Source organism: Struthio camelus, chromosome 1 (genome assembly GCF_040807025.1).
Source record: "Struthio camelus isolate bStrCam1 chromosome 1, bStrCam1.hap1, whole genome shotgun sequence".
Lineage (NCBI taxonomy): Eukaryota > Metazoa > Chordata > Aves > Struthioniformes > Struthionidae > Struthio > Struthio camelus.
In genome coordinates, this window is record NC_090942.1 from 9,731,954 (window position 1) to 9,757,809 (window position 25,856).

At 38.7% G+C, this 25,856-nt stretch overlaps 1 protein-coding gene across 7 annotated transcripts in view; it reads left to right on the forward strand.

The window, feature by feature from the left end:
* SEMA3D (semaphorin 3D) overlaps positions 1 to 25,856 on the forward strand; it is a 144,240-nt gene that overhangs the window by 89,886 nt on the left and 28,498 nt on the right. For all 7 annotated transcript variants that reach the window (XM_009680516.2, XM_068920165.1, XM_068919999.1 and 4 more), the window contains 4 exons: positions 1,815 to 1,957; positions 15,780 to 15,894; positions 16,309 to 16,378; positions 17,736 to 17,880. In XM_009680516.2, coding sequence (XP_009678811.2) covers positions 1,815 to 1,957; positions 15,780 to 15,894; positions 16,309 to 16,378; positions 17,736 to 17,880 — 473 coding nt within the window. The remainder of the gene's footprint in view (positions 1 to 1,814; positions 1,958 to 15,779; positions 15,895 to 16,308; positions 16,379 to 17,735; positions 17,881 to 25,856) is intronic.

Consider the following 25,856-nt stretch of genomic DNA (forward strand, 5'->3'; position numbering starts at 1 on the left):
TATAGCAGCAAACATGAAAATGTGTGACCAACTCAGTGAAGATCATAGTGAAGGACTAGGTGTAACGGCTATTCCTGCTAATTTACAAGAACATATTTAAAAAACATGAGTAATGCATAAATTTATCGAACCTGCTATTCTCAGAGTTTATGGTGCCTTTAATCCCCTGTTTGCTTACATACTATCTAACCATGAGATTACTGTGACAGAAAAGTTTCTATTGAAATGTCAGATTCTTGAAAGGGGAAAAGCTATGTGTATAAGAAAACAAACATTGGTTTAAAATGATCATCACACAGTTTGTTTCCCATGCAAAGAATCAAAAAACCTAATTCATGGTTGATTTTAATTTACTTTTTTATGTAGTATGGACACATTACAAAAGATGAGACATAGATCTCACTTGCAGAACATAATGTGCTTTTCAGATCATGAGCTTTTTTATTAAAGTGTTTTCAGTCTCCTTGTCCTCGTATCTTTTCAAGTGTATTTTTGTTTGGATTTAACTTTCAATGTCAGTGTTTTCAATTATGTTTTAAAATCGTTAAATATCTATGTTCCTTTAATTTGTTAGAGATTCTTCTAAATCTGTTCCAAGAATTGATATTGAGACGTTTGTTTTTGTATTTAGCTTGCCAAGTAAAGCAATGAAATTTCAGTTAAAAAAAATCAGTATGCAGAGTTTAGTTCTGTAGATGTGGATTAAAAAAAATCTATACGAAATTCATAAAAATGCTATAGAAGTATTTCATAGGTTTTCCTATTAAACAGTTATTTAACTAACCACATATTTTAGAATCTGTATTGGACACATATTAATGTATATATTCATGCTTAGAGATCTAATCTTCAAAGTAGACTGAAAGGACCTCAAAAGTAATTGAATATTTTCTTTAGGCTCATTTCAAAATCCTAACTTAAATTTATAGGGCTTGATGCCTTCATCATTTCATTTTCCCGCTGATGCCATTCTATGGTGTCAGAAAGGTTTCAAATGGAAGTAAAGCTGTGGCTATTTTGACCCACAAATTTCTTCTTCTGTCATTAAGGTGCATATTCAGCACTTAAATCCATCCCATTTTCTTAAACTGCGAACTTATGAATCAAGGACCCTCTTTTGTTCTAACCTGTCTGGGGTTTGCAGGTGAATATCTCTGCACAGCAAGGCATCGTGCCATTAGGCCATACAGGTCCGTCGTGCACTCTGGTATGCTGACTCGGGAATCTCAGCATGGCGCTGTATCGCATTTTGTAGATATAGTCCATACGCTTGTTACAGCGCAGGTATCTAGGAAATTGTTAGCTTGGGAAAGCTGTCGTTTATATGTATATATATTTACAATCTTGTAGACCAACAAAGGTTATTTATTTCATTCATTTGTAAGCTGAATCTACTAAGCAGTAGTGTATTTCTGTACTCATAACTGCTGTAATGTGTAATTAGATAAATTTAAATTCTACCACACAATTTTGGAAAAATCTAACCCTGATAATGGTGGCAAGAGAAGTGAGGCAGCTTTTTGTAGGCAATATTTTGTCCTGAAAAACACACAGAACGATAATCAATGCTGCATACTTGTGCAAATTAAAGTCAGGTATATATACGCAAAAACATCAGGCTAAGAGTAAGTGTTTCAGAATTCATGATGTTTTTTGCTCAGAGTTAATAATAGATTTGCGACTAAATGTCTGTATAGCAATATTTCTAATTTCACTAGAGGGTACAATCTAAAAGCAGCTATGGAAGCAGAAATGTAATATCATGTGTTAGCACTTTTCTTCCTACTTTTAAAACATGTTCTGGGAATTTTTAGGAGCAAAATTCGTCGGAACTTTTCCCATCCCGGACACCTATAACCCCGATGATGACAAAATCTACTTCTTTTTCCGAGAAATATCACAAGATAGCGGGACATCTGACAAGACAATCCTTTCCCGAGTCGGGAGAGTTTGTAAGGTGAGGTCTTTCTCTCTTATCCTATTTTTAATAGAAAAGTTGCGTTTGTTTTTGTAAAAAATCTTTTTTTTCCTCCTCCAAAACTAAAGGAAATAATGCTACCTAAGAAGTCATCCTAGTAATTTTTCAGAGCACTGATTACCAATTCTGTCTGAAATTTACTGCACTGAAGAATAAATAGACTTGGTTTTGAATGAGTGTACTCCTTTTAGAAAATAATATAAATGATAACCCTGCATCTAAGTAAGAACATATTGACCTTTGGATATACAGAAGTGGCAGCTTTTGTTTCATTAGCTTTCAGTGAGGATTCATTTGTTGGTATGTGCACAATGCCAAGCTATTCGTTATACATCACTACATCATCCCTGTGCACTACTGAGAGTTGGAATCATTTCTTTGTTTCTGAGCACATGTGATTATTGGTGGGGGTGGGAAGGCAAAAATGTGTATTTTTGTATGCTGCATCCACACCTGCCTGGAGGTTTCCTTGCCTGAGATAAGGCTCACTCCTTGAACAGTTGATCGTCAGGAACCAGATCTGCTCCAGCACTAAGTTTCATTCTATTAGCGCCCGACCTGCTTTAGAAGATTGTCCTCTTCCACTTCTCTTTCATTATGTTTGGTATTACCCCTTATGGAAGATGTCTGCCCCTGTGGTACACTTAACCCGGACCTAGACTTTCATGAGCTGCACTGTTGTTGAAGAAGCATCTCTGCCAAGGCCAGAAGCCTCTTAAAATGGTAATGCAAAGATAAACCAATTACTGTTACATGACAATGATGATCAGTAAAAAGTCTGCTATTTAACAGCCTGCTGTTGTTGCTGATATCTTCCTCCAGTTATAGCAGAAGGGTCTGTTGACTTCTTTGGCAGACGTATTCTCTGTCCACTGCTATAACACATAGTGCTGTAGGAGTGGATCAGTGTGAGCGCTCCGGTCCTGTCCTTCAGCCTTCAGTCAGTCCAGGTACTCAGGAATCACTGGCCAAAGTCAGAAAAATTAGGCTTTAAAAGTTGTCTTCAAATTAAAAAAATATATTAGCTTTGAGCAAATGTTTATCTCCTGAGATGAGCCAGATATCAATAACACTATTATAGTAAGCACACAATTAGGTAACACGTTTCTGTGATGTTTCATTCAGAGGTCTTCATTTACATGTATTTGCTGAGCAACATTACTCTGCTGCAAGTGAACATTAGCTTTTTAAGGAAAAGACTGAAAATAAATAAATGAACAAAAGAGTTTATGATTTGCAGTAAGATGTGTCTAGGAAAAAAAAAAATCCAGAAAGAAAAAGAGCACACACTGAAAACCAAACACCAGGCACATGTGAATATAAATATGTAAATGTATGAGTTTTCTGCAGTCCAGGGAAACCCTAATAATTGAGATTTCAGTGACTACAGACTTTTCACACTTCAGTCTTTGACCTAAATGTTAAGAAAACAAAAAAAAAAAACCCTCATTCATAAATCAGTTCTCTAGGAGGTTTTTAGCCAGACAAAAGAATGGATAATCTTTAGTTGGGTATTTCTCAGAGGTATGATTAATGGCAGAATGGAAATGCAAACATATATGATTTGCTGCTAGACATGGCATTTGCTGATTATGAGAAAGCACTTAATGCATTAGGAAAATTTGGTAGACAACATTTTCAAGTCAAGGCACATTAGAGATTATATTAAACTAAGATATATTAGCAAGAGCGCTCCGGCATCCTTTACCTAGAAAAACAGCAGATAAGATATCATAACAAAAGCACAAGTATTGTAAGGTAGTCCTAATGACTAGGCAGAATTGTACCTCAAATGAGACTGAATTTGTAGAGTAATCATGTTAAGGGGAAAAAAATGTCTTGCAATTTATTTTGTAATACTCAAATGAAAAACACAAAAACCTTGAAAACAGCTGAACCTATTTTGTTACATTCATGCATAAACATCTCTAACAAGGAGGATGTATTACTCTGTGTAGCAAGACACACATATGCACACTTGTTTTAATACGCATTTGTGTGTGTGTGTTTTTGTGCATGGGCACACAAATACACATAAGGCCAGATGTTCAAGAGTATCCGTTACCTTCAAATGGAAAGCAAGGAACTCCCAAAAGATTTCAGCGCCCAAGAACACTTTTTTTAACCAGAATAATGGAAACTGGTAGATAAGGTGGTCATAATTAGTGTTAGTTTTACACTGTCTTTTTTATTTATTGGGAACTTCCTGAAGGATGTAGAATTCTACTGAAAATTCCGCCTCCTGCTTTTTTGTACATTTTATTTATATAAATAAAATTATTATGGTTATTCAATATAAATTAAAGATATGTAAACAAACTCCTCTGTTTACAGACTAACTCGCTAAGGTCCTCTGGATCTGTAGTCTGCTGTGCTGTATCTGCTATACTTAATTCTCCGATATGGAATTGATGTCTACTGTTACAACAATGGATAATATAACAGTTTCTGCTCATGCTGTCTAGTTAATGTGGTCTGTACTGCATAAAGATAAGCCTTTGCCTTCTTTCCATAGCAAGCATAGAATAACAGTATATGGGAGGAGACCAGCAACTTTTGAAATCATTTACTTGGTGTAAACCCAATTTCTGTCCACTTGAGCTTAATTACACTCTACCTCAAAGTGCCTCAGGGCTCCTGTACATTAATGTCAGAGACACATGCTGAAATTAGAATAGGCTTTGTTTTTGGTAAGGAGGTTAGTCAATGCAGCCTATTCTTTGGCTAGTTTTCGTTAACTGAACAATATGCTCTCTCACTGGTCGTCCCCCTTAGGGAAAGTCTTCTCTGGAAAGCATTCCTTTTTCCCGGCTACTTTCAAACCCAGAAGATTACAATACTCTCCCTGGCAGTTCTTTGCCCAGAGTCAAACAGCTGTCACTTGTCCTGCTCATCAGCCCATCCTTATGCTTACCGTCTACGAGCATGTTTTGTAATAACGCAGCCGCTGTAGCACTGAATAGCACTGATTTAGATTTACGTCATCTCCATTCCGTATATCACTGGGGATATCGTTACAAATTGGGAGGAAGTGCTTTCAACAGTCACTTTCAAAACCAGTTGTGTGATTTATCGTGGCAAATGGCATTTCCTATTTTTGGTTTGAGGGAGGGAGAAAAAGTATCATCGGCCTATCTGCCATACTTGATACTTCTTGTGCTATGCTTGTACTCATATACAGTGTAATATGTTGGCTTATTTGCATTCTTTTTGAGGGAGGTCAGAAGTGAAAAGAGAGAATGACTATCAAAGATTCCTCAGGTAGTATTTATCTATTTTTTAAAATGCGTGCAGATACGCTCACGTATATTGCATGCATCACACAAACATTTACTTCTTAAGAGCACGGACCATATATTCCTCTTTCTCGAAACGCAGGCATAAGCTGTTACAGCTACTGCACTGTTACTGTTTGTGCTACTGCACCAGTTTGCATCTGCTAAAGACCTGACCCAGTCGTTGCACATGGAACCAGGCTTTGAAAACAAAACACAATGTCCATGCACCGTGCCCTCTGCAGTCAAATAGTGAGTCAGCTACACTTTTGTTTGCATATTTACTGTAAAGTGATGACAGAATTGTCGTTGTATTTATGCCTCACACCTCACATATGCACAATTATAACCCTAAAAGACACCTAGATTTTCCTCCTATTTTCCCTACTCAAATAAAATGAAAAACAAAAATCCTAGCCTCCAAGACTCCGCATAAAGGTATTGGAGAGGGAGGAGGGTTATTGAGGTTTTTATTTGTTTGTTTTCTACATAGAATCCCATTTTTTCACAGTTATAACCTCATTCTATCGGAAAGGAATGTAAATTAGCCAGAAGCAGTAGTCTCTCTGCTACAGCATGAAAATCCTGTTTATTATTACAGCAATGTCTATTTCTTGTATTACAAGCTTCTCTTTAATGGTTTTGGTGATGTATTGCAAAAGTTACTGCATGTGGGCTTAGAGACTGATTTCCAAGAGAGCTCAACTGCCAAGAAATCAGACTTGAGCCCCTGATGTGTATCTGCGTTTCCCAAAGCGTTCAGTATCCAGAAGCTTTCTTTGTTCTGGTGGGAACAATTGAGCTCTTTGTCTTTTTTTGCATGCCATTCCACCCTGGCGTATACCAATCTGTACCTGGGGACAGGGATATAGCAATTAGGCACAGCCCTCTTGGTTAAACGGCACTTCCTAAACCCAGTGGAATGCAATCATTTTAAGAGCTCCTGAGTCCAGAGCAGAGGACACACCCTGCATTCCACCTTGGGGGAATGTAATTTATTTCCAAAGCCATGAACATAAGAAGAGTTCAAGGCCGTGACCTTGCGTCCAGTCTGATGCTTCAAGGCAATTTGTACTCCTGGAGTGCCAGGAGGGAGTTTTCTTTCTGCTAGCCTGAGCACAGGGACTCCAGTGGCCTCCAGTGCTGGACTGGTTGGGTGTAAGAGTTAGGAGGTGTTTTTCTTGTCTGGGGAATGGTCTAGCCGCCCCTTTAGTGTGAGCTGGGATAACTGGCTCATTAACATTCTTTGTATTTCTATATTGTGCAATGCATCACCGTGTGTAGATAATTGAGCTACATCCAGAAATGTCTGAGTGCCTGCATAGCGTAATGTTGTACTGTTCAGCAATATTAGCTTAGGTCCCGGAAGCAAAATAGCCATGTTAACATGTTCGCAGCAGGGCTAATTAGGCCGGGCTGAGCGCCATGCGAGTGCAGCTATCCTGCTTCCAGTTCTGCAGGCAACTCACATCATTCCAGACGAGCTGGGAGACCGAACGTACTGCCTATCACACACTTACATACTTTCTTTGACACTGTAATATTGCCTAGTCACAATGCTAAGCCTGGGTAATATTTTCTTTTTTTTGTTTTTGTTTTTTTTTTTGGTGCTGGTTTCTCAATGATGGTGATTTAAAACACTTAGACACACTTTTTCCCTAGGAAAAAAAAAAAAAAAAAAAAAAAAACTTTGGCCCTTATTTGCCAGTTATGCATTTTGCTGCAGTTTGTCCTTTAGCAGCCGGCTGCTCTTTGATTTCTGAGTTTTACATTTGTTATGTGCCATTTGAAAGTTTTCAAGTGAGGTAAAAAGCAGGTGCTCATCAAGATGATGTCATTTTAAGGGCTGATGCTTTGGAGACAGCCCAGTTCCATACTGTATTTGTTTCTAACTGTAATGAATTATGAGAAAGAAGACAGACCTTTGTCAGGTCTTGTGCTCCAGCTTTTCTTACTGGCAAAGGTACAAGCATGAGCATAGGAAGTTCTGCATTTTTTTTTGTCCCTCATGGGTGTGTTTCAACAATATAATCAGCAGGTTTTTTGTGAAAATTCATGGTTTGCAGATGAAGCAAAAATATGTAAGTTATGCTTGTATATGAGAGGTGTGACTGAATTTTACTGAGCCTCAGGGAAAATGGAAAAGAAACTGTAGTATCAGATATAGTTTTAAAAACTGGACTATAGATATGCAGCTGCAAAATCTCTGAACCAACTCTGGAAAACTTTCTAGTTACCAGAGAGACTGTTTTCAGAGCACACTGTCTTTACCCCACTGATGCAGGAAGTGAAGAACTTGCAAAATTAACTGCAGTAGAGATCCTGTACATCTCTGGGGCTTAATCTAAAGTCCCTGACTTCAGACTGCTTTGATTCAGATCTTTAAATATCCTTAAACGTAGTAATGATGCCTTTGTGTTTCTGGAAATTTTCTGACATCATAAAATTAGTTCCCTGGTTGTTTAAGAACATTAAATTCTAGGTGGTGAATTCAGGCTTGGTTGTTCAGAAAGAAAATAGTCTATCCCAATATTACACTGCTCACTTCTTTGTGATACTTCAGTACAAGGTTTCACAATACAGCTACTCAAACTATATAAATTCAGGACTCCTATTTGATTTAATTGCATGGGCTGTCTAGTCACTGAACTTGCCTATAGCTTCATGGTCAAGAATGCTACATTTAATAACTTGAAGAATTTTTCCTCTGTCATTTTATATCATTTTTATGTATTTGTACGATATACTTGATTTTAAGTCTATATGAGAGTTCAGACAACAGACAGGTAGAGTCAAATCAAACAATGGAATAAACTGTAAACAGATTATACTCAAAATTTAAGATTGCTTTTGTCTGAGAATTAATTAAAAATGTGTTCAGTTCAGCCATCAACTTTTGCTCACTTGAAATTCCCGTTGATATTAGAGTGAACAGACCAATGAGGAATATAGCAGAGAACATGTAGTTTGTGGAAGTCTTTGAACAGTTTTGGGAAGTGTTCTTAATGCTGACAAACAATGTGTTGTGGGATCCTAGCGTGATTACTGAGCGGCCCTGAGGTAAAGTGGACCTTTATCAGTGCAAAGCTTAATTTTAGTATTGTATTTGTCCCGAAACACATTCAAACATGCTGCTGTGATCTCTGTCTCTTCACCTGAGCCCATTTATTTCTGGCTTTTGTTTTTCTCATGGTATGCATAGCAACATTCCAGAAGTTTTCTTTACTGTATGGTTAGATTTGGTTCCCATCCAAAGATAACCCAGTAAGACCCTCTGGGTATGATGACTAAATATCTTCCAAAATAAGAGTCAACATTTTCCATAGTGAACCGAATAATTGTGCATGCTCAACACGAGTAAATTACCGCTCTGAATGAAACAGCAGCAAATCTGCTTGAAGAGCAGGAACTCAAAGCTAAAATAAATACTGTTTCTCTGACCCATAGTTCAGACAAAGGACATTTCCATAGTCATGTGGCCTATTCAGACTATATTCTTGCAGTTTTAGCTATGGTTTTCATTTATGATAAAGATCCTCTTCTCTTTTCCATTGTTTTAAGGTCTAGAAATATGTGAATGCCCAGAATGGCATCCTTACCCTGCAAGTCTCATGTAAGCTTTCCGACAACACAGGGTGTGTGGTCAAGGGACTAAGTCATCTTGCCCTGTGTTCAGCTATCTGAGCTTCACTCTGGACACAGGCCAAAGGCTTCCCTTGCTCAGTCCTACCGGGCACTCACTCGTTTCGGCAGAGGAAGTCAATAGCAGGCGTGAGACTAGCTGCAGCACTGGCTGCGGAGATTTGTGGCCCTGCTGCCCAAGCCTGGTGTCTAGTTGGGCAAGGGCACAAGTTGAATTAAATGTTTACCTTTTTTGTTTGCTTTGTTTTTGAGATCTATATTTAAACCTGGTTGTGCAATTGGCTTTATACTTGCATACAGCTCACTGAATGATCTGATCCGCAACCTATAATCTTGGTCTGCAGGAGATACTGTTTAACCTCTCCAAGTTCTTCTGCAGCAAACAGCGTGGTCTACGCTAAGGGAATGAGGCCAGCCAGTACAGAGCAGTGACAGCGTACGAGAGTGGTAGATGTACTACGTTAAAGACGAGGACCCTTTAGTGTCACTGCCTGACCCTATGGCTCTATCTCAGGATGGGGAATATAAGCAGGAAGGCAGGACCAGCGACGTGTTTGGTGCTGGACTGTAACGGACTATGAGTTCGGAAAGATTTTCAGACACAACAGCCCCCAGGGACCAAACAGCAGCCTAGGATTTGCATATCTGTGCACATTTGCACATTTGTAGTCTAGACTGAGTTTTCTGTTTTGAGTTGTGACAGTATGCCATTGTGACAGTAGCTCTGAAGAAGGATGTGGAAAACGGTCAAACCAGCTGTGAAAGTCGGGTTGACTAGTGAAAAACTTAATGGTCCAGCCTCACAAATCTAAAGGAACTTCTGATTGTGGCTCTGTGGATTGAGGGCTGGAGAGGTATCAGCCTGATGCATTACACTGGAAATCAGGAGGGCTGAGTTTGTCCCAGGCCTTCCTGTGGAGCTGATGTGAGACTCTGAGCAGTTCATATTAGCTGTCTGTGCGTGCTCTCACTTTTTGTTCTATTTATGTGCCAGTTCTACTGCAGTGCTAGGGACCTTGCAATGCATAGTCTGTGTGCTGAAGATTTATACCATCCTGCTACCACGTACTTTGTAACATATGTCTCTGAGCAAGCATATGGCTGAGTCCCACCCCAATCCCGATCTTCGGCTGTAGGAGATCAATTAGCTCAAGTGTCAGAATTATAAACTAGCAATGCCCACCATGCCCAGAGGAGCTGAAGCTGCCTTGAATGAAGCAGTATATGATCCCATGGTGAGAAGCCTTCCCGTGCAAAGGCTCTGTCAATCATAGAAACAGCAGAAACACAAGACAGAATTGCCGCCTTCGCTTTCAGATAAGACCTGGAGCAGAGAGATGAACCGGCTTTCCCACAGTTACTCCAGACTTCCATAACAGAACAGGCAATATTTAAATCATGTTTCTCTTGTTTATATTTCAACCACATTTTTATTCTCTCTCAATCCCGCTTGATGTGTTGCTTGATGTTTCTGGATCTGACCCGCAGCCTGCTGAAATCATATGAGGAATCTGTCCTTTGACATCAGTGTGGTTCAGATCAGAAATTTTGAAACTAGATTTGTGAAGGAAGACATCTTACCTTCCTATGTATGGTCATTACCTAAGAGAGTTGGGTATGGCCAAAATATATGCAATAAAACATAATAATTAAAAAAGAAATGTGACTTTGAAGACAGAGGTCCATTGACAAGAATGCTAGCTATTTCTCCATTTACAAAAATGCCTGAAGCCTACTAAAAGTTTTTCCATACTATAGTACTTTGCTGCTGGAGATGTAATCTGTTTTTGGTGGCTTCACCACTTAGCAAGACTGCAAACAAAAGAAGGGCTCCTGGGCCTTTTGCAGTTTCAGCACTTTTCCCCTCTGTTCTCCAGTATTTCTTTTTGTTCAGGTCAGGAATTCGGTTTGGAGGATCCTTTTGCACATCTTGCCACTGGCTCTAATTAATAACCTGCTTCCAGAAATTCCACTCATTATCTTTTTTGATTTAAGTGGCTGTTCAAGATAATTACTATTTTAAAAGTTTTATGAATCACAGAGTTTGACATCTTTGATGTTGATTGATTTTCAAAAAACCTGCACTTTCTGTTCTAATTCTCCATGTGTCACTATTACTTACTTACAAACAAAAGATTTAGAACCCCTAAGATGCAGATGTTCTTTAGCTTTGTTGCCATCTGTTTTGTTGCCTAGTGAATTCTAAGACTTACATTTGTGCATTTTGATGAAATTAACTTGATATCATGTAGAAGATACAGCAGAATAAAAAATTGATACAGCAGAAAGTCTTTAATATAACTTGATTTTTAAATCCCTTGTTCTTAGCTCTTTTTTCTTTGATATCAGTTTTTTTTTTTGTGAAAACAAACACTGACATCTTAACCAAAGGGTTTGAAAATCGTATTTATTTTGTTCTGCTCTATATAAATTGTAGATATGCGTAGAACTTTCCCAAGAAAAATATATGACATGACCTTAATTTACTTCACAAATGTTACATTGTAGCATTTAATCGGCATTCTTTAGTACTTTCAGAAAGCCATATATTTACATGTGAACCTATTCTCATCTCAGTTGTGCATCAAATATTTGAATTCTTACTCTAGCTTGGTAGAAACCTGGTTTTTCACTCCAACTCTAATTATTTTTTAGAACCAAATCATAGCAAAAGGCTGAAGTTTTGAGGTTTTCTATAGTATAAAAGTCCTTATTTTTGATTAAAAATATTTCATTTATTTCTATTTTATGTGTATTAATATCATAATGAATTACTTCCCAATTATGTAGATAATTTCTGTGTTTAGGGTTTTTTTTTTATAGTATTTTCTCTACACATGACACATTGAACTGTCTGCCCTCTAGCTGACAATTTACCTAAATCTCTAAGTCAGACAAATACAAGTAACAGAGTTTTTACAGGCACTTCTTTCTATTATAAAGAAGGTATTTCAGGTGGAAGTGTTGGTATCTGTTGCAGCTTGTGAGACTGCAAAGCAGTAAGTGCTAATTAAACCTTTATTTGTATTCAAAAAGAAATATGCAGTCTTAAGTGCCTTCATCTGTAATCTAACAAAGTTTACAGTAAACACTGTTAATCCAGTGTGCTTAGAAGTGATATTTTGTGAGATAAGATTTCAGATACTTGTGACTGCTCGACTGTTACAAGTAGATTAGCCATATTTTTGGAATGAAAGGTTTGTTCATTCTGCCTTTCCCTTCTCTCAGCACTTAAATTTATCTTGTCATCTTGTCTCATCTCACTGAAATACCGACTGTTCTTTGTCTTCAGTTCTGATATGTCCTGGTCAGAACCATTTCAGTGTATCCAGAACACCACAAGCCTTCAGCGTCGCTGAGCCCGGTCCTCGGTCAGTGTAAATCAGTCAAACAGTGATTTCAGGATTCTATCACTTTGCGTTAACTCCTCCCTTCCGTTCACCTATGCACTGGTTGTCCTCTCCTTTGGTGATTTTTCCTCTCCTATCCGTTTCTTTGCTTTCTTATTCAACCTTTTTTTTTTAATCCACTGATTGCTCAGCCTGTATATCTCATTACATTAATGTAATGATCTGCATCCAGCTTCGCAGCATGACAGTGATTCATTGTGGACTGACTTTATTAAATCAACATTTCCATAGAAAAGATTGTTTTCTTTGTGTACCAACCCTGTCTCAAACAGGTGTTGGGCCAATATCACCTTTACCCAACCTTTCAGAGGCCAATAATGATGAAATACGATGACTTGAGGAACCTATATCAACGTTGGCAGATAGGATGTAAGGCTAATGAGTTCATACCAACACAGTCTGAAGAAAAGGCAGATAACTGCATGTTTTCCAGCAGCTGAAGCTTCAAGACAAGTCTCAAAGACTAACCTAATATATACCAATGAAATAGTGCCCTTCCTTCATGGCATGGAGCTTTATAAGACAGCTGCTACCTGATAATCCAGGAGTACAGACGTGCCTGAATTGCTGGTGTTTTTTGAACCTCCTTGCTCTGAGCTGAGCTAAGTCCACCTTGTAGATAAAGCTGCAGCAGTCGTCACCAGTTCTTGCACTTTCACAGTCAGTGAATCATTAGGCACACAAAGATGCAGCTTTATTCAGAGATGGTAGAAGGGAGCTGAAAGTATTATATGGCTCCTAATCAAATAAAAAATAAAAATCCTAATGAAAGGTACACTTTAGTAGAAGCATGTTGAAGGGTATGTCAGCAAATTATATGTAGAACGGTGTAAACCAGTGAAGGCTCTGTTCTATCTCAGATAAATGTTTCACCATGAATTTTTCAGTCTCTGGCTGCTGAAGGACTTGGTTTGGAGTACTGGCTGGTCATTGAATTCTCCTTGTTCCCTTATAATCGGTACAGTGTTATTGGCAACATTTAGGTATATACTTCAAACATAGGGCACACTTGCTAAATGTCTCCAATGTCTCTTAAATTCAAGTAACATGGTTAACATCATGTCTTGGCTTGAACGTGAGGAAATATGGATATATCTTAAATCCAAGGGAATCTTATACTTCAAAATACATAGCACTTGCTAAGACTGCTTCCTTCCAGCAAAATGTTTGGTTTGCACTACTGTTTAGTAGCCTCTCTCACTCAGCGGAGCTATTGATATGTTTAAAATAAACATTTGCGAAAATACTCTGTTGGTTCACAGCTTAAGGGTGTAAAACACAAGTATGGATTTTCCAGTCTCTTGCAGAAGCTCAGTGTCTGAGATGACAGGAGCAGGAGCTAGACAATGCTGTTTTTCACCATTCCAACCCCAGCACCTCTTGCTGCCTCCTGCCTTTCTGATCCTAGCCAGGCGGTTCCGCACATCTCAGAGTCACGTGATACTGCACAGCATCCACCAGAAACCTAAGCTGAAGCACTGCAACACAAGAATTGTTTAGCTAATCTGGATTGCCAGAGGAAGGAAAAGCTTAACACTTTTTTTTTCCTCTTTCTTTTTAAGATCCTTTGTCGTATCTTTGTAATTGTTTGGTTTTAATTATGCCACAAAGTTTATCTGCCATGCCTTTGAACAGAATACACACATGCACAGCTGACTTAAGGCTGCTAATTTTGACACCTTTGTAATACATCTGTTGGCTAGATGCAAAGCTTCAGGCTTGGCAGGACTTCAGGAAATCAAGAGGGGAGGTAGCAATTCTTGTAAGAACAGGAGTTCCAAAGGCGATATATTAACAAAAAATCATTTCCAACTGAGCTAGACTATTTAGAAGTAACAAATACATGAAAAGGGAAGTCAGAGTGCATTACCAGAGAATTGCTGCTACTCGTGAAGTGAATTTCAGCACTTAAGAACTTCTTTCTGAATGTTTGTAATATTTATGATATGGCCCTGAAGGGTCAAATATAATCCATGGAAATGCCACTTAAGCCCCTCTACCCAGTGTTTCCTATTGCCTGGTTCTAGACCTTCAGAGTCAATTGACCTTTACAAAATCTTTTTTTTTCTTCTTCTTTTTTTAAGTATGCTTTGTTCTAATGAGTCTAGAGGGGATGGCTATTTATGACCACATTTGCTGTGCCTAACTTCAGAGCACAGACCCCTTAAGTTTCATAATCTGTAAAAGAAGTGAGGTAGACACCTTCGTGGGTAATACAGACTCTACAGACCTCTGTTGGTGAACAGAGCATTTCTCTTACGTATTTGAATTCTTGGTTCCTGCTTGAGCATCATTGTCCTTGCAGATATCAATACGTAAAATTTGGTGCCTAAATAGCTCTGTGGAACTGAAATATGTCTGTGATTTGAGACCAAAGGGAACACATAAAATCATTAGGTTGCTCATATGCTCAGTAGAAGGAAATACATTCCTAAGCAGACTCCTAGTTCCTGCTTTTTAAAATGTAAAATTTCCTTCTAGGATCCACACAGTTGATTACTACCATCCTTGACATACTCCTTGTTATAAGATTCAATATTTTGAAACACTTCTGTCATAGTATTGTATTTCCTTCAAAGGAACATTTTTGAAAATCTCCAGTCATTTTAGAAATAATGTAATTTCTTAAATGCAGTTAGATGGAATTAGCAAGTCCTGTCTTCCTTCCACCTACCTTTAGGCACCTAACTGAAGCGCATAGTTAGTAGAAGGACACCTACCTTGCAGAAGGGTAATTCAGATTTCCAGTGGTGTTCCTCTGTTGACTTACAGAGAATCTGGACAGGTGTCCTAATATCTTGGAAGGACAGTAGGTAGTAGGATAGGAAGTCTTACTCAGGAAGTAAGTCAGATGGAGGGAAGAAGATCTCTCTTTTGTGGAGGATAGAATGATATTTCCATAACAATGGTTATTAAAATAATATGACTGGTTTTCCCTGGAGTGCATACCTCTGTGATATGTGTGATACATATGTAAAACAAACAGTGCAGTATTTACATCTCTGGAACTGTTGGTGAATATGGTTTTTCATTTTTGAGAAATCTATCCAAAATGTTCTGTACTATTATTGAGTTTGTAAACAATTCTTGAAGAACCACTGATTGCAAAAAATAGCATTACAGGGAACAAGAAATCACGTGACATACATAGATATATGTTTTGGGGCATTCCAGCTGTGGAGCTGTTTAGAGAATATTACAAACAGATTTGGATATAATTAGGAAATTTTATTTGCTCATTCTCTGAGCTGAAAGTAACCTCTGGAGCTACTTACAAGAAGTTTGTCCCGGATTTGAAAAAACAAAGACCCAAAAAAATCACAGTTATGGTAAAGATCAGACCGCGGAATCAGACAGAAGAAATACGGTCAGTGCTATACTATCACCACATATCATAGATGTTCATGTTAAAACTGCTCATATCCATTTGATGTTTTAGTTACTTACATTTAATTTTTATTTTATTTTTACTAGAATGATATGGGAGGTCAACGGAGCCTAATAAACAAGTGGACTACTTTTCTGAAAGCTAGGCTTGTGTGCTCGATACCTGGTCCTGAGGGAGCCGACACACATTTTGATGAATTGCGTAAGTTGAGTTATCTTTGATGGCTTGTTTTGTCATCAGCGTTGCTTGTTTGTTTCTGCTTTGTAGAAGAACCATGTCTCATTCAGATTTCACTGTTTTTCCATTGCTGGCAATATCACTGTCTTTTATCAGAGGTCCCTGATTATAACTGGAATTATTCTGTTCAGAACTTTCGCTTGTTTGTTTGTTTGTTTTGCTTTCTCTCCCCTACCTGGAAAATGAGCAGGTGCTTCTGTATAGAAAAAAGTCTATCTGCAAATGGAGAGACCTAAGAATATTAGCATGAATTCACATGGAACAAATTAAAACTCAAAAATAAAGCTTAATTATGTATTTTCAAATCTCCAAATTATAAATAGTAAATACAGAAATGTTCAATGGATATTTAATTAAAAAACCCTTTTCCCATTGCAGGAGATATATTCTTACTTTCTACAAGAGATGAGAGAAACCCTCTTGTATATGGAGTCTTCACTACAACAAGGTATGTGCTAAGACCATATTTGCACCTCCAAGCCAGTCCTGAAGGTTTTAGTCGGAACTTTTATAAAACCCTGACATCACCAGACCCGGATTCTTGGGAGCAGTGGGAGACTGCCTGAGTAAGGTTTGCAGTACTGGGACTCTAATGGCTGTGGCCATTATCTTCAGAAATGGGAGTATAAATTTATGTCCCTAAACCTTTGTGTGTCTAATTTTTGAGAAAGATAGCATGCAAATTTAAAAATAAGCAAAAACATACTGATTTAATTCAATCTAATCTAGTTGAATTTACAGATTACAACCCTATTTATTAAGTACTTAATAGTCACTATTTAAGAAAGTTTATTGTCATCAAACATCATCATTTCTATAAGCAATAGCTTGGCATTAGCTCTATCCTGAGATCAAAAAGAATTGTACTTTAAAGCAACATATCAAGATGCCATTTTTGGTAATAAAAAATTCATAAAGCATCACCATTTTTATAGGAAGATTTGATGGAAGAATAACTCATCTTTATCTCACAGGGATAGATTAATTAATGAATATCTCAGTTATGATAGTGAGTCATGCTATACAGAACTGTCAGACAGAAAATTAATAATTATTTCTTTTGTCTCCAGAACCTTTGATTTTAATGTAATTAGTAAGGACTAGTCATACACTGAACAGTGCAAGCACAGTGAAAAATTAACAAGACGTTCCTTAAGTGAGAAGCAGCCACTGGAATGGCTCCATAGAACGTATAACCACATGAAATATTTAGAATTGAATGAAATGTTGCCTGAAATGGCCTATGAAGTAACTAAAATACATATTTCCCTGCAACCTGATGCCATTTTCATTAAAGAACTGAACTATTTTTGTTAGAAAAAGACATAGAACTTTTATTCTTCCCTATCTCTTCTTTTAATTCTGTTCTGTGTACCTGCAATTCTAAGCCTAGTTTACCAATAGAATCATTCAAATGCAGACTTCCAGAAGTGAAAACAATGTAAAGGAATGTCCTTCAGCTGCAGAAAATCCTAATCATAATGGTCAGTAAATGACATCTGGAGCCAGTCTGCCGCTAGGAAAAATGATAGTCTATCAAGTGATCCCAAAGGCTAGCGGCTAGCAGGTGCAAGTGAGCAAAGCTTTAAACTGCAATGACAGCGACATAGAGTACCTGAAGTTATCAGACCAGTATACATTGTCTGTTATTTAGCACCATTTACGACAACTCTCAGGTGCAGGACTTGATGCAGAGCCCATCAGACCCGATGGAATTAACTGATCGAGTGGATGAGCCGGGCGCTGAGGATATGCTTATTAACATGCTCCTGCAACATGCATATCAATCTGCCTTCTCTTTTCAGCTCTGTCTTCAAGGGCTCTGCGGTTTGTGTGTACAGCATGGCAGACATCAGAGCTGTTTTCAATGGCCCTTATGCTCATAAAGAGAGTGCAGATCATCGCTGGGTACAGTACGAAGGTCGTATCCCGTATCCCAGACCTGGTACAGTAAGTGTCTCCTTAATTACATGCTTCTATTTTTACGCAAAGGTCATTATCCTTTTCTCCCCTCTGGATTGGTAACTTACATTTTCCACTCAGGATGTTTTAAATTATCCTCTCAACCCTTTCCCTACTGTTGACAGCTCAGACTTCTACCTCCCCTTTTTATATATATACATTTTCCACTTCTCTGAGATAACATTGTGTCCAGACTGTCTATTTCCTGATTGTCTCTCATATTGTGGTCTCCTACTATTCAGCTGTATTTCCATCTGTTGGGAGAGATCACCTCTGAGACATCAACACTCCATAAAAAGCTAAATACTTTTCTTTTCAGAAAAATTCTGAAGAAAAATTATGAAATTATGAAGAGGTATTTTATTTGAATTCTAGCATTTCTGATTTCCTTTTATCTTTATGTCTATTACAATGCTAATCCTTGAGATATGATCTTTGATTCTGCTATGCGAATGTGTTCATGTCCACAGTTCGTGTTACGATGTAAAATAAGTAGGCAGTTGCTGCAGATTTTATGTGAAAAAAGATAAGTGATAGGAAGAAAAGTGAAGTTTCATATCTGTAAACACTTACAAATCCTGATCTGTTAGACTTCAGATGAAACAGCTAGGCCAAAACAAAGACGAGAAAGTTGAAAAAGTTCATTAAATAATTCTCCCTCCACTTTTTATCTGACTATTAAATTTGGAAAAGCATGGACCTGCATTCACAGCTGAAGAAGAAAAAGACATTTCCAAAAAATTCAACCACTTTAAAAAATCAGAAAAAAAAAGAGCGTAGAATCATACTTAGAAAGCAGAAGAGCAATACGTTAAGAGTAAGATAGATATTATCCAAGATAGCTTCATGTTATCTAGGTCAGGTATTGAGTAAAGTAGTACTAGGCAGCTGGGTAAATCCAGCCAAGCAGTGAGCTACCAAAGTTAGACTGGCGTTGATGCCTTGGCTAATAGCCACTTGGATGGCTCTGTGTGATTTCTGGGACGTCAGCATCAACATATTCTTAGTTTCAGGCCATATTCTCTAGCTTACTTAGCTCTTCTTTTCATACTTTTATTTGCATCTTTGTGTATTCTTCATCATTCTGTCAACACCCCATACTGCTTAGTCTGATGCTGTTCTACATTTTTGAGTGACTAGTGGTACCAGCAGGAATGGGGCATCTGTAATACATATTTGGACAGGCTTATCTTTGAAGAGTACATTCAAACACATAGGTATTTGGGTGTAATCACAGAATCACAGAATAGTTGAGGTTGGAAGGGGCCTCTGGAGATCATCTAGTCCAACCTCCCTGCTCCAGCAGGGTCCTCTAGAGCATATTTCCCAGGATCACATCCAGATGGGTTTTGAATATCTCCAGGGAAGGAGACTCCACTACCTCTCTGGGCAACCTCTTGCAGTGCTCAGTCACCCTCACAGTCAAGAAGTTTTTCTCAGGTTCAGAAGGAACTTCCTGTGGTTCAGTTTATGCCCATTGCCTCTTGTCCTAATTTTCATCAGAGTTCTGGAAGCCGTAGTTCACAGCTTCTTTATCCAAAAACATAGGCCTGAGCTGAATGTTGAACTAGCCATTTCCTACTTCAGCAGCCGGGGCCTGAGCCCTGACCCACTTCTTTAGCTGTAAGCGAGGTAGAAATGGCAGCTCTCTCTGTAAAGAGTAAGGCATCCTCAGAGCCTGATTCAGCCTTCTTAGGATCTAAACTCCTGGCGTAAGTAGACTCCTAATTTAGACACTGTAGGATTACATGCTCTCTCTTGTGCAAAATGTGTGGTGCCCCAGAAAAGAAGATTACGTATAATTTTTTCAATTATTATTTTTTTAGCACATGCAACTCCATTACTGGTCAAGAAGCACAGATGCATTTAATTTTAAGTACAAAAATGGTGCCAGTAAGAACAATAGCTGGTCCCATGGTACCTAAAGAGATTAAAATAACTCTTGAAAAACTCACAGTGCCCCATAAGGATGAACACTCTGCACAGACAGACGGGTCATAAGCTCATTGCATTTTTGAGTGTATTAGCCATCACATGGTTGAGCTGGGATTCACAAGGAAGGAAAAATGTCATGCTGAAGCATGTCAACGCTGATCTTTATCACTGATTTGAGTATCCATGAAAGTATTTTAAAGGTTGGGAAGTTTGAAGATAAACAGATATTTTCCATAAGCCATCCCTTAACTCTACAACTGCTTCCTTTAAGCACCTGATAACAGCTGTGAGAAAATGGTCCCATAAAAATCCTTAGGACCTCCATACCCAGTGGATTTTTGTAGGAGTTTGTCTGACCAAGGGCTGAGAAGGGAACTGGATTTTACTGAAGAAAGCTCTGTGAAGAAGGATATCTGTAATATTTACTATGTAGATAAGGTAAATGTATTGCTGCATAGCTATTTATTTTTTGTCTTAGTGAGCTGGAATAGTCTCAGATTGCAACATACTTTAAGCTTGGTGGTTTAAGATAGGGTATCCAAATAAGAAGTAGACTTATGCCATGCTCTCATCTTATAATGGGGTAAGCCAGACCTCTGGATCTGAACAGATTTAGGCTGTAATCTGAAACAAGAGAGCTATGCTCAAAGGTAAGGAAAAGCAGCACTGTGCCTTCAGAAAGCTGCAGTTTGTTTGAGTGCTGAAAAACCTCTCCTTAAAGACAAATTTCATGACTTTTTGCCAGCTATGGAATGGTTCAGGCGTGCTCAGAACAATGTCAGAGGTGAATAATCCATCAATTTTTAAGTTACAAGAGCTTTTTGTAAAATTAAAGTTCTACCTAATTGTTGCCTACCATTAGCACGGCCAGCACTCCCCTGATTTTATGTTTCTTATATTTTAAGCTACTGACCATGTCTAAAAATGGCTATATTTTTAAATAGATTTCCTTTGAAGTGTGGCTTCCAGAGAGGCACTGACTTCCTTTCAGCATTTATACAGAAGCAGGAGCCTGCTTACTCTAATTTAACTTTCTGCTCAGCTGCCTTTATCTCCTAAGTAAATAAAGCTGTTCACTATAGGGGCTGTGACCACTTTGATATTGAAATTTTGACAAAATGCTTCCTGTGGCAATTTGTGTTGGAGATAAACTCCCAACATGACCATGAGATCATGCCTTCGCAATGCAAAGCGATGCTGCAGGCAGCAGGAGCCCCCGGCTGCTCCAGACCCTCGCAGACCTGCATGGTCCGCCTGCCCTCTGGTGTCAGCTCAGGGACCCCCCGACTTGCCGGCTTGTGATCAGACACGCTCAGATGCTGCAAATCCTGCAGCTCTTTTATTCTAGCCTTTCCCAGTGGTGTCGATAGGAAGCGGAAATAATGGAAATTAAACAGAGGCAAGGCTTGATATATACTTAAGTTTGGAAGCTGAGAAAAAGAGACAAAAGAAACACGCAGCTGGCAGCCCCCGCACGCAGGGCAACTTGAAGGCCCAGTGAGCTTTTGCAGTGTCTCCTTTAGCTGTTTAAAAATTGGACTTGCATATCTGCAGCTGTCCCCAGATAACAAAACCAGTTTTTTTCCAGTCTTTTAAAGATTCATCCAGGAAATTGTCCATTGACAAAGCAGTCATCAAGGACTTGGTTTAAAGCGTGTTCTGAATTTCCTTCTGTGTTCTAAAACAGTTTTCATAATGCCCTATGAGGGATAAGAGAAGGCATTAGAACAAGATTTTCAGTAAATTAGGAGTAAAGAACATTTCTAGACTACTTGTGTAACTGTAACCATTGTAGTATCAGAGCATCTCACAGTGAATTTGGCCCACTGGAAACTCTTATAGGATATAAGGAGCCATCCTCCTTTTATTGATGGTGAATAAATCATCACCGAGGCCATATTTTTAGAGGAATGTCAGTGTTTGAAGATGCTGATTATAATCTATCAAAGAACCATGGACTTTAATTCTTCTTTAGGGCAACGCCAAATATTTTTGGATGGATCTTGATTTTTTATTAACTGATTTGCTGAAAGTTCGAAAGAATTCTCTGAATTAGCAAAGTAAGAATTTTGCATTCTAATTCATTTCTTAGCCATAAGAAGAAACTGTCCAGTAAGAAAGCTGCACCTTCTGTTCCTTTTAAAAGCTTTATGTTTCACCTCTTTCCACTTCAGATCTGTTCACCAAAATATGGCCCTGAGCTCCTGAATCCTTTGTTTTTCAAAAAGCTTACAACCTGACAAAGCTTTGACTATCCTGTGATCTTTCTCATCTTTCTCCTTCTCTGTTGCTTTTTCTCCCTTTCTTCAATGCAACTCTTTCCTTTATTTCTTCTGCTAACCCAATGCACAGGCTGATCCTGATGTGGTGTCCATCCATTGGGATTTGGCTGAGCCACAGATAAAGAATCTACAATATTGTCTGCCAAAAAGCCTCCCACTGTCCTCCTGTCTGGTTACGTTTGCTGCTTTAATAAGTGCTTTCATAAAACACTGAGGGTTGCACAGGTTTTCCTTGTTATTTTTAGACTTATCTTCCTCTTTCACCTGATCTTTTATGGCGTGGAATGCATTCTTCAGTTCTCCAATTCCTCTCTGCTTTGATCTCCCCACTGTAAATGGGGCTGCTCAATTAAGTGAAATGTTTCACTTTGGGGGTTTATTTTCCTGAGAAATCCTCCTCCACTTCCTCCTACTTACCAACATGTTTTCCCCAACATGAATCACCTCCCAGCTCATAGCAGCCTTTCGAAAGGCTGTGAACCCAGTCACCTTTCCCACTTGCAGAGGCTGGCAGAGAATTACAAAGTGCCACCTGCAAAGTCCAGTTCACTCACCCAAATGTTTTCAATTTGGTTAGCCTCAGATTGATGCTCTCTCGTATCAGCCTCTACTATCGACAGTAGAGGTGTGTTAAATGGGAAAGAAACACAAAATGGTAAGTGAAGGCACTGGAATCGCATAGAGCAAATTTCTATGTCCAGTGGGATCCAGGCTCTGCCTAAACAAATGAAGACATTAAACTTGTTTTAGAGATTTTGTTTTTATTATTATTTGTTTGTGCTCTTTAATGAGGGGAGGAGGTTTGTTCTTGATTCGACTAAAAATTTATGCTGTTAGATTCTTCCATTCAGAGCCTGATTCATTCCCCTCTCCCCTGACCTCCTCGAGGCCTGTTCTGAGTAGCTGCAAGGTTAGCAAGAAATTCTTCTTGCTAAACATCCAGACTTTCTCTCTGGCACAACCCATACATCCTGTAGAGACACACTTAGGCTTTCTGAAGCCATGTCCAAATGCCAAAAGTACTGTGCAGCTCTGATCAGACTGCGGAGAAGGAGTCACACGGTATTTAGCTGACTCAGGAACCCAAGCCTCGTCTTCAAAATGGCTTGTAGCTAAATCTCCAACAGTATGTAAGTGCCTAGGTCCTGAGAATCGTTATTTAGATGCCAGGTACCCCATTTCCTAAGGTACTTCTTAGCATCCTGAAAGCTCACAGCAGGCTTCAGTAATCAGGGTTACATCTTAACCCTTCAGTATTCAGACTTTGCTTTTCTCTATACGCTTGCATGCATACATGGGGGTAAGGGAAGTCCGCATTTAACACGGAAGTGACAAGTTGAAGGTAGTGCTTCAGTGATAAGGAAACTTATTTAGAACTTGGGAGACTTTACTTCACACCATTGGAGAATGCTGTTGGATTACAAGGCTTTTGCTGTACCCTATTTTATTCTGAATCCTCTTGCTAGTCAAATGTTCACTACCTGAGAGCTGTAGAGAGTCTGTATTAGTGCCTGGCTGTGGTTAATACATTCTCCTGTAAAAGCAGAGCCGGTGTCCTCGTTCCTGCTGCACTTAATAGAAAAGAGAGAGCTTTCCAGCGGAAAATAGATCTTCTCCCTTCCTGGTTAACATCTAAGTAACATTCTTACTACTTTTAGCTAAACTAATACGTAGTTATTCCATGAAAAGTGGAACACCTTCAACAGGAAGGAGTGGGAGAGATCCCAGGATGGCTCAGGTCCAAGAGCCTGGAGCATAGGGAAGCCCAGACTAAGGTGTCTAATTCTCCAGTATGGGAAAGTTAAGGAATTAAGTGTCCTTAATGTTTCCTATTGACTACTTCAGATGCTCCCAAGAAAGTGTGTGGGTAGTACGGTGCTTAATTCTCCTTGTGAATGGCATAAAAATTTCTAGCCTGTACGTCGTGAAATTTGCCAAGCAGATGTCCACTGCTCTCAACGTTATCAAGTCCCTGTTGTGTACCCAGCCTATGGGTGTTTGGCTGTTAAGTGGGTCTAGGGCTTAATTACGATAAGTCGTTTTTAAACTGGGACTTTAGGCACAGCAGAAAATGAAAACCTTGAAGCCCACAGGGAAGGGCATGCTGTTTAAAAATTGTCAGTCGTCAACATCATTGCTGAATTAAAGACACATCACTAAATGGAAAGGATATTTTTTACAGACTTTAAAGTTACATTCCTAAATAATTGTCGTGACTTTAATGGGTGTTAGATTCAGCAGCTCTTACTGACTTCACTGGATGATGTGAAGCACTATGCATTTTGGCAAATCAGCCATTTACTTAGGAGCCTAACTTCTGGCACCAGCCTTTGAAAATCTTGGCCAGGGTTCCTACATAATGTTAACGCAGTCACACCGTATATCTTAGTATTGTGTGAGATCTACACATCCAATACTATGCTAAGCTGCAAATTTAATAAGACAAGTGAAAAAAAGAGAAACTCTCATGTATGTGTAGTGCTGCTGAGTTAGTGTGTATTTACTTATGGTTGAGAAAGATTAACTTTAATTTACCACCTCCTAGTCAAATTTAGATACAAATAAAAAGTGAGGAAAGAAAAAAGGCATTTTTTCAGATTGTCTAGGATTAGAACTGGGTCCACCATGATTATTGTCAAATTGAGATTACACTGCAGGCATTGAGAAGACTTTAAGTAAATAGTGAATTGATTCTTTAAAAAGTTTTGTGACCTTGAGTTTATAGCAGTTAAACAGAGATGGGCATAGCACTTTTAACTCTGTTTTTCTCGGGTTTCTTTTTTCACTTTTCTTACTTTTCCTTTCTTAGCATGTACATTTGTATGAAGTTATCATTCATGACAGCAAAGGTGTAAGAAACTGGGAAGTATAAATTACATAGTGAATATGTTCTTTGCATGATTCCTCTAGAAAAACTAATTTTCCCCTGTGAAGTATTGATTAAGAACGATTCATTTTTCGTGACATTAACTATCTAGAAGAAAAGCATCATATCTGAGCTACTGGTTTAGACTTCTCTGTCAGAAGGAAAGAGATAGACACCTCCTTTGTGCAGTTCATGCACAGACAAAGTAAGAATCTAAATTAGGTGAGATGGATCCCACCTCTACTGCAAAAGCGGAAGATGTTGAGATAGCTTAGTGATCATATTATAAGAACTTTTATGGAACTGCATCCTCATGTAATTCACATGAAATAACCCTGCCAACCTACTCCTGTGACATTTGATACAGATGCAGATCTCTCATTGTCTCCAATGGGAGATGATGTCACATATCTGAGACAGCATCTGGTGCTGATGATGTGAATAAATGTCCTTTGTGAACTGGGCAGAGAACACCCATACCATTATCACATGGGACACGCACCAGGATATGAACTCACATTTTCAGAGGTGAAAGGCTACTTCACTCACCCACTTGGCCATCCAGCCTTTATCATCATACATCCTATTGATTACTCTGAAAGGAAGCACAAGCCTACAGGAATTGTTCTGTAATGATGGGTGGACACGCTTTAAACAGCTGCCTGAGGACTTTGCCAAAGGGTGGCCAAAATGCAGTTTTCATTCCCATGTTCCATTCATCATGCCACAGTCAGTGATGCCTCTGGAAATAGCTTCCTGTGCCAAGCATAACAGGGTCACACCTGGCCAGCTGTTCTTGGTGGTCATGCTGTCTTAGGATGGGATCCAAAGCCCACTGAAATAATTGGAAAAGGTCCTATTGACTCAAGTGGACTTTGGAT